This window comes from Berghia stephanieae, chromosome 11 (genome assembly GCF_034508935.2).
Source record: "Berghia stephanieae isolate SIO BIC M18660-M18661 chromosome 11, UCSD_Bste_1.3, whole genome shotgun sequence".
Lineage (NCBI taxonomy): Eukaryota > Metazoa > Mollusca > Gastropoda > Nudibranchia > Aeolidiidae > Berghia > Berghia stephanieae.
In genome coordinates this window covers 35,179,909-35,190,047 of record NC_088370.1, presented here as the reverse complement: position 1 = coordinate 35,190,047, position 10,139 = coordinate 35,179,909, and the positions used below count along the sequence as shown (strand labels likewise).

The following is a 10,139-nucleotide window of genomic DNA, read 5'->3' as shown; positions in this document are numbered from 1 at the left end:
AGAAACAGTATTTATCTTTTTCAGATTTGTTTTATTAATCACAATAAAATTGTCGATTACGTTACGATAGAAACAGTATTTATCTTTTTCAGATTTGTTTTATTAATCACAATAAAATTGTCGATTACGTTACGATAGAAACAGTATTTATCTTTTTCAGATTTGTTTTATTAATCACAATAAAATTGTCGATTACGTTACGATAGAAACAGTATTTATCTTTTTCAGATTTGTTTTATTAATCACAATAAAATTGTCGATTACGTTACAATAGAAACAGTATTTTTCTTTTTCAGATTTGTTTTATTAATCACAATAAAATTGTCGATTACGTAACGATAGAAACAGTATTTTTCTTTTTCAGATTTGTTTTATTAATCACAATAAAATTGTCGATTACGTTACGATAGAAACAGTATTTTTCTTTTTCAGATTTGTTTTATAAATCACAAAATTTAAAGAAATATTTTTTTTTTTTTTTTAATATTTTAAGAACTTATTGTTGTTTTATAAAGCTTGGGTTGCTGATAAAATTATGTATAGTATTATATATCTATAGCTTTTAAATTTGATTTTAAAAATTCAATTTAGGATGGGATGGAATGACATTTTAGGAAAAATCTAGAAAATGGACATAAAGGAAAGAGTTAAGAAATGGATAAAAGCTTCCTGTACTGTAAAACATATATCGCACTTTAAGCCACTTTATAAAAGAGTAATAAACATTAAATGCAGATATAAAATAGAAAAATTAAACCATTATGGTCATATTCAAAGAGTTACAAGAAAATAAGGCAATACAAATTCACACTAGATTGGACCCCAGATTCGTATGAGTGACACATCGCTTCAAAACAGTATTATTATTATTATTATTATTATTATTATTATTATTATTATTATTATTATTATTATTATTATTATTATTATTATTATTATTATATTGGGTTGTATTGAAGTGGTTAGTTCTTCACGTGTTTTGTTGTTTTTGTTTTTAAGGATTTTACGGCACTTGCAACACATTTAGGTCATATCAGCGCCTGTAAAAAGGAAGAAAATTGGATAGTGAAAAGATTCTAGATGTACAATAAAAAGGACTTGAGGAAAAAGTAAGACAAAAGGGAGTGATTCAAATAGGGAACAGATATAGATTCCAAGAGCACATCATCAATGTACTTGAGTTTGAGATCACCTAAATGTCTCACCCATACACAAGCACAAGATTCCACTAAGAGGAATATACTCAAATGCTTACATTATAATTCAAAATAACAAATATAGTATTACATAACAGAGAGATAATTTACAAGGAAAAAAATATCATCTCCCAAAACAATAACTATGCAACTGACTGTTTCCCTCCGAGCCAGGACTCCGACCAGGGACAGGACAAAGTAATATCATTCCAAGACAAAGACAGAAAGCAAGTTGGAAAACAGATATAAGGGGATAGAAGACACAGTATGTACCCCCCTGCCCACTATGGGAGGTCAGGAACCCCACCCAGTAGTTCTACAAGTGCCCAAGTCCACTTTGGCCGCTTCTAGAACAGACAATTGCATGGATGCCAGTGATCTAGAGAGTGAAATCGATGAATTGGTTGATATTTCTTCCATATCCGTAAAAAAAAATTATTTTAAATGAAGAAGTTGTAATGCCTGAGCTACTAAGGATAAAAAAAATATTAAAAAGTAACAACAAAAACTGAATTATAGCAGCCTCAAAAAAGACCAGAATACAAAACACAGAACATTTTAGGCCCAAAACCTTTCTTCGTTTGGCATCGGGGGTAGATTATGTGAATGAGACGGGTTGTTATGGGTGGTAATTAGAACATTAAGTGATCTTTTTTTTTTTTAATGACGTTTTAAAAGTCTTTCTTGCATTCATTGCCGAGCACCTCCACTTTTCATTTACTATTTTAACAATCAGCTGATTTTCGTTTGCCTCCAGAGTAATTTCATGGACTTTTTTCAGAACGAGGCATGGGCATGGCTAATTACCACATCTTCACCTTGAATCTCTGAGCGCCGTTTTTATTCTCATAGAAACTGAACCAAAATTATTTTTTATAAATTTTACCAATAAAATGAAATATTAGCATCTAAACTACACTGACACATAATACCGTTTTGAAGCGATAAGTCACATATATAAATTTCAGGTTAGAGGTGCTTAAGCACCCTTCAAGGTCTTGGGGGTCTTCTTCGGTGATGACAGTCCTTGACCTGTGAAAGTTGATATAAATATAAAAATGTATTTTTTTCGGTCTAGAAAAGTTGGCAAGCAAACAAACCCTAAAATTGAATATTATGGGTTCTAGACACACTCCTTTACATACAGAACATGTTTGAAATATTTGGTAGCTACCTATTTAGAGGTATGACAATTTATTCAAATAACATAATTTCAATGTCGTGATGTGTTCAATTTCATCATATGTGACCCCTCGTCTCAAAACGGTATTAAGTCGGGATGGACCAGCGGCAAACAAGTCAAATTGTAGTTAAACTGGTCTAAAATATGAAACGTTGGTATTTAGCACCGTAAAATATGATATTCCGTCTCCTCTATAAAGAAAATGAACTCAACTTAAGCATGATATTTCTGGCTACAAATTCCATTTTCCGCATCTTAATCATCACACGTTTTGAGACGAGGGGTCACATATTATATCAATAATGGATATATTTATTTACCTATCTATCTTTACCATTGATTGTATATATTTTGTGGTCATTAATGGTATCATTATATTATTTTGGTTTCAATTACCATTTATTTTTTCACTGTCATGTAGGTATTTTGCCATAAAATGTCATGATTTAATGGCGAAAGCCTAAGAGTAAATAAACTTGCCTAAATTTTTTGTCTATTTTTAAGATTTAAAAAATTTTTTTTTTTTTAATTGAGCTTTATATAGCGCAATATCCACTAACTGTGCTCAAAGCGCTTTACAAGGGGTCAACAGCAACATTTAACATGTAGGACGGGACATGACGCCGGTTAGGCAATATTACAATTTTTCGGACAGGTACTCATTTTACACCTGAGTACGGTGAGAGAATGTGAGTAAAGAGCCTTTTCCAAGGACTCAACTATGCGACGAGCATGAGACTCGAACCCAGGACTTCCGATCCGAAAGCAAGTGTCTTACCTCTAGACCACACTAGACCACATAGCCGCACAAAGCATTCTGACTTTCTTTAATTTTGGAATGCCAAGAACAAAAACATGATGATGCAAGAATCCTTTTCCAAATCAGCATTATTACTTGAAGTACTCACCCCAAATGTAAGATGTGAAGTACTCTCCCACAATGTAAAATATAGCAAAGATGACAAAACTGGCCGAAATGAAGACAGCTCGCTGAGACAAGGAAAGGACTCGTAGAATGGGGTAGATCCAATAGTCATCAAAGTAGGCAACCAGCAGCACCCTGCAATGATAAAAAAACACCAACATTTATATAGCTCATTTTTTTAGTTCACCATATACATTTCGCTTCACAAATGTTTAAATTCATTTTCTCAGCAAGCCATATAGAATTTTAAAAATCTTCCATTCCACACAGTATAAACTGTCTGTTAGGTATCCCTTTTTTTTGTACTAGCTGTATCTGTATGGTTGGCACTGAAGAAACCAATGGTCTGGTTGTATTTCAGCGGCATCCTCATTGGGCGCGAGCCCATGTCAGTCTGGTCTTGAAACCGTTTATGTGTGGTGCCATGATGACCAGTTCATCCAGCCCATTCCACTCAGAGATAGTTCTAATGAAGAAAGAATTTCTGTAGTTTTGTGTTCTTGTCTGTGGGATTTTGAAGCAGTTCTAAATAGCTAGATAGCTTTTTTACAATATCCATCATCGCCAATATCCACGCACCTTTTCACACCTGAGTTGAAAGGGGTGATGGATGAATGTAAAGTATTGTTAATAAGAAAAAAAACAAAGCCAGACCAGGAGTTTTCTAATCAATTTTGCACATCTGTCTCTTCTTAGTGAGCTCAATAGGGAATGAGATTAGCGGAAGAGTAGCGTCCCTTGATTGGATGTCACCCATAGTCTGCGATGTCACCGGCGGAAAAGTTATTAGAGAGAGAACGTCATGTTGGTTGTGCGCATGCATCTCTTGAGAGACCATGTGCACAACCAACATTACGTTCTCTCTCTAATAACATTTTCCGCCGGTGACGTCACAGACTATGGGTGACGTCCAATCAAGGGACGCTACTCTTCCGCTAATCTCATTCCCTATATTACTTATATATTTTGAAATGATGAGATATAGCACTGCTGATTCATCATGAAATTTGAAAGATACTATATTCGCTCTAAAATCTATTTATTTATGCATGTTTGCATGGCGCAATATCTACATTATTTATTATTTATTTACACATTCAAATACCATGCTTTAATTTTACTTTTCATCAACCTGTGTTGGCTATGTGCAACTCTTCCCAATCTATTTTCAAAATTCTATTTACATTACAAATCCATTATTAAACTCTATTCTAACTTTCATGTCCGATTTTTATAGCATTGTTTGTAACTGCTGAATATTTTATGAATATTTTATTATATTTGATGTTTATGTTGTTTTTAATTAGCTTCAAATTTTCACCAATTAGTTCATGACAGTGTATAAATCTATGCTAATATAACGATGAATGATGTGTAACATTATGACAATGAGTGTGGCTATGTGGTCTAGTAGTATGACATTGTTTTCGGATCGGAAGGTCCTGGGTTCGAGCCTCGCTCTACGCATAGTTGAGTCCTTGGAAAAGGCTCTTTACTCACATTCTCTCACCGTACTCATGTGTAAAATAAGTGCCCGGCCATTGACAGCGTTGTCTCTGTCGGAAAAAAATGTAATATCGCCTAACAGTCATCATGTCTCATTCTACATGTTACGTGTTGTTGTTGGTCAGGGACCCCTTGTAAAGCACTTTGAGCACATTAAGTGGATATTGCGCTATATAAAAGCTCAAATTAATTTCCGTTCAGGATCAATAAAGTATATCTTATCTTATCAACAGAGCCAATGGCTGAATCTAATAGAAAATTTTCTCTCTTTCACAAAAATCAGATGGTCTTAATTTTTTTTTTTTTAATTAAATACATATCAGACCTGCCAATCCTTCACATTCTAAAAGCGAAATCTTAACATTAAAAAAATAGGAATTTCGTATAAATGGATAATTCTGTATCAAAATGACCACCATCTTTGACACCAAACACATAAAGACTGTCTTCTGGCACAGCTGGCAAAACTACATATCAGATGTGTTAGGTAATAGAATGGGGATAGGGTAATGGAGTGAAATTAATTTTCCTATTTAGCTCCCTCTTGGCAATCATTTGTTTTTTTAAACCACCTTTTTCACTAGCTAGTAAAGTTGAAAAAGTATGAAATTTGAGAAAAGGTGCTGGATACCTTTCCCATAAATCTGACCATTACTTCATGAAAATCACCCGATTTGCTTCAAATAAAGATTAAAATGTTCTGGGGAGCATATTCTTTCAGAAAATGTAAAAAATGCAAACCAATATGTTCACCTTCCAACTGATTATGTCATGCACGGACACACATATATTTATGCCGATACAAATACATACGTGGATAGATAAGCCGAGGCAAGTAAACTGACTGCAAGAAATCCCATGGACCGTCTTGGGTAGTGATGGTACGACAAGAACTTCTCCACAACAATGAAGGGAAGGATGGTGGTATGCTGTGGATACCAATCAAAAATCACGATGAGTTTAACCCTTTCTTTACCACCTGCAGCAAAATCGTCACATTTGTTACGACACAATATACATTTTTCTTATTCAGATTTATTTTGTACATCACAAACTTTGAAGAATGATCTTTGTTTAATTAATTAGACCATAAAGTTGTTTTGTGGTCATGGAGAGCTTGTTTGAGTTTAAAAAATCAATTTTTCTGCTGGATAAGCCTGCCTTTTTAGGGAAAATACTGAAAAGGATTGGTAAAGAGAGAGTTAATAAATACATGAATCAGTGATGATGGTGAAAAACAGTGAAAGAAAAAGAAGGAAAATTTCGAACTATAGATTTGGTGGTAGAACACTCCCTTCATACCCAAAGGGACCTAGATCGATCCCGGATGCAGTCAAGATTTTTTTCAGACCCCTCCCCCCCCCCCCCCCCCCCCCCCCCCCCCTTGTCCACCCAGCAGTGAATGGCTAGCTGAGTCTGTTAGATTTGGCGGAAAGTACTTTGAGATAGACTAGTGTCCTATCCAAAGGATAACAAGCAATTGCTATTTTCTGTTTCATGCTATAAAAAGCGGGATAAACTCCGGCTCGGCGAGTCCAAGAGCTCTGCTCTAAAGGACTACTTAGAATTGATACAGACCAACATGTACTTATTTGAAGGTCTGATAACCCAAATTGTTATGGGGCTCAATGTTGTAATGGAAATACTCTACAACCAACCCAAAATATGGTTAATTACAACAATGTGAAATCAATCCCATAATTGCATTCCAAGTTATCAGATCTACCAAATTGTACATGTCGACGCAGGATTATCAAATTTGGTCACAAGTCTATTTTTTTACAATAATAACACATTCACCAATCCTTCTCACAATTCAGTAAATACAAGTCAAAATCTGAAGGGAAAAAAATCCAAATTTACTTTAAAATTCTAATTCATCCCATAGGGGAAATTTGTCTTTAGGGCCTATTCCAACCAAAAACTGGAATAACCCAGGCATCAGCCGCAGTGCAGCGCAGCAAATTGAGTTTGGGCAATATGACTTGCTTAAGGTCACACAGTGCAGCGGCGGGTGATTGAACTCAGTAACTTTCGGGTATGAAGCAAAGACCACACTGCTGAGCCACACTGCCCCTAATTTCTAATTTCCCTCATAGGGATTTAAAAAGGCAGACTCCTTTTTCACGCCACGACCAAATAAAAGAAAAATCCGAGCACTCACTTTTGCCAACCACATAACCGAAAACCCCATTGACAGATACGCCACAAACAATTCGAACTGCTTCAAAATCCAACAGACAAGAACACAAAACTACAGAAATTCTTTCTTCATTAGAACTATCTCGGAGTGGAATGGGCTGGATGAACTGGTCATCATGGCACCATACCTAAACGATTTCAAGGCCCGATTGACATGGGCCCGCGCCCAATGAGGACGCTGCTGAAATACAACCAGACCATTGGTTTCTTCAGTGCCAACCATACAGATACAGATATAGAAAAAGTTAACATAAGGGATGTATTAAAAAAATGTTTTTAAAGTGACAAACCATAAGGTGGTTGAGCCAGACAGGGAGAACGCTGTCCGCTACTTTTGGTTGGACCAACTCCCTGTCCCAACTGTAAATCACCCAGAATGTTGTAAAGACAAACTGTAAAGGAAAAAAAAAACAAAAAACAAAAACAAAAATGAGATCGGCATTGTTTTGAGTCTAGGAAGCATATTATATTTGTTTTGGTATATAGAAGTAGCAGTTGTAAAAATAACAATATAATAATAATAATAATAATAATAATAATAATAATAATAATAATAATAATAATAATAATAATAATAATAATAATAACCATTAATTTTATCATTAATTATGATTATTACATAAAATGAGTCAAAATTTTCAAAAACCACAATATCTCAATGACAACAAAACATAGGGTTTTGAAGGCCTATGTATGGTCAGTATTATTATATGGTTGTGAATGTTGGACAATTACAGAAGACATTATAAAGAAACTGGAGGCAGCAGAAATGTGGTTTCTTAGAAGGATGTTAAGAATCTAAGTTTAATATTTTTTATCAATGATACCTACAGTGGATGTAGGAAAAACAACACAAGCATGGAATGTGTCCCTCCATTTCTGAAGAGTTCCTCGTTGAGCAGGGTTGGCAGATGCAGATTTTGCTCCTGCTAAATCTAAAACAACGCAGAGGCCAAAATATACAGTTTGGAAACACTGGGGAAAGAATAAAATAATAAAAGTAATTATTGGAATATATTCAATTATATTACTGTACTCTCTCTCTCTCTCTCTCTCTCTCTCTCTCTCTCTCTCTCTCTCTCTCTCTCTCTCTCTCTCTCTCTCTCTCTCTCTCTCTCTCTCTCTCTCTCTCTCCCTCTCTTTTTTTTTTCTTTCTTTCATCCCCCCCCCCCCTCTTTCCTTCTATGTTGCAAGAGAATGCATTACATTGGTACATGTGGCTATGTGGTCTTGTGGTATGACACTCTCTTTCAGATTGGAAGGTCCTGGGTTCGAGCCTCCCTCAGCACATAGTCGAGTCCTTGGAAAAGACTTTATTTACTCACATTCTCTCACCGTCCTCAGGTGTAAAATGAGTCCTGGGCCGTAAAAATGTTGTCTCTGTTAGTTAGAAAATAAAAATGTAACATCGCCTAACAGGCGTAATGTCCCGTCCCAAATGTTAAATGGTGCTGCTGGCCTGAGATCCCTTTTAAAGCACTTTGAGCATGTTAAGTAGATACTGCTCTATATAAATGCTCAAGTTTAAGTTAACTTACTACTGCAAATAATAATAATAATATAGAATAATAATATAATAATAATAATAATAATAATAATAATAATAATAATAATAATAATAATAATAATAATAAATAATAATAATAATAAAATAATAATAATAATAATAATAATAATAATATATAATAATAATAATAAATAAATAATAATAATAAATAATAAATAATAATAATATAATAATAAATAATAATAATAATAAAATAATAATAATAATAACTAAATAATAATAATAATAATAATAATAATAATAATAATAAATAATACATAATAATAATAACTATAATTATAATAATCATAGAATAAATAATAATAATTATCTTAATAATATAAAATAACAGATAATAATACACTACTTTTTTAACAAGTGCGAAAATGAAATCTAGAGAGCCCTCAAACTCTTCAGCTAAGGAAACAACACAATATCCTCAACTAGCCAAGAAATAACCTAGTACCTACTGTCGGAGGCCTTCCGAAGGCTCCTCGTTCTAGCATTTCTTTCAATTTGTATTTTCACTGTGGGCCTTTTTGTCAGGCATTTATTTATTCAATTTGTCATTATATAGAAGCATTTTTATAACTCTTAGAACAAATCTTGATAGATTTGTGAAGATTAAAATGTCCTGATTTAATTTGACCATTGCTTTGCTCTTCGTGCTAAGGGAAACAATCCAAATATTCCCTCAACTAACCCTAAGAAAAAATAAAACCTAGTACTTTTACTTTTAACTAATCCTAATAGGAAAAACAAACACCTTAGCACCTTCACTAAGACTTATAACTCGGAAGGCCTCCCGAAATCTATTACTATTTCTCTATGTCAATACTCAATACAATATCAATATTAATATTAATATCAATAATCAATTCAATAAGATTCCATCATCAATAGGGTTAACATCTATACATGAGGTATGATAATGCGATTAGAATTATTTACTTACAATGTTCCAAAAAGTCAAAAATCGAAATTTGCCAGGAAAACCTTGGTGTCCATATCTGACGTGAAAAAAACCGTAATATGCTGCAAAGAAGCTGATTGCAAAAACTGACAAATGAAAGAGAGCATGGATTGTGTTGACAGACATCTTTGACTCTAAAACTGTTATAAATGTAAGTGACAACACGAAGCTAGAGAGATATGGGAGTCTAAATTACAACCTCTACATTGGAGAATCAGGTCGGGGGTGGATAAATCCAATATCATCCTGCGAGAATGATAGATAAGATAAGAGCAGGGGACAGAGACTTGTTGTTTCTTGTCGATTTCCAATGATCGATGCGATCATGTGACAGCTAAAAATAAAACACTAGCGAGGATAATCGGTACAATTTTATTTCGTATTTTTAGTTGTACATCATGTTCTGGTCATAGAATTAAACGAATGAGAATACGTACGAAACCTAAAAAGTGTCCACCAATGAAAGCATTCAGCGCCATTTTGTTGTTGGCTGAGAATGTAGTAATTACCATTCATTCGGTATCTATGTCAACATAATGACACAAGAAAAACAACAAACAATATCAAAATCCACAATAAAATGTTTCAGAACTGTTGCGTATATTTAT

General features: G+C 33.8%; 1 protein-coding gene across 1 annotated transcript; it reads right to left on the bottom strand.

The window, feature by feature from the left end:
- Window positions 1-350: 350 nt before the first annotated feature.
- LOC144956827 (androgen-induced gene 1 protein-like) lies at window positions 351-9,847 on the bottom strand. The gene is made up of 6 exons (XM_078887576.1): window positions 9,514-9,847; window positions 7,844-7,987; window positions 7,303-7,404; window positions 5,624-5,739; window positions 3,288-3,439; window positions 351-2,228 (listed from the first exon to the last, which is right to left on the bottom strand). Exons 1-6 carry the CDS (start codon window positions 9,655-9,657, stop codon window positions 2,176-2,178), a joined length of 711 nt encoding a protein of 236 aa, XP_078743702.1. The 5' UTR covers window positions 9,658-9,847; the 3' UTR covers window positions 351-2,175.
- Window positions 9,848-10,139: the final 292 nt, after the last annotated feature.

What these genes read in the sequence shown, in the direction of transcription:
- LOC144956827 (XM_078887576.1), bottom strand. Translation starts at nt 9,657, where the DNA reads ATGTCTGTCAACACAATCCATGCTCTCTTTCATTTGTCAGTTTTTGCA. An exon ending in TTTTGACTTTTTGGAACATT is followed by an intron (nt 7,988 to 9,513) that starts GTAAGTAAATAA and finishes TTCTTTCCCCAG; the next exon opens with TGTTTCCAAACTGTATATTT. An exon ending in TCTGGCTCAACCACCTTATG is followed by an intron (nt 5,740 to 7,302) that starts GTTTGTCACTTT and finishes TGGTATCCACAG; the next exon opens with CATACCACCATCCTTCCCTT.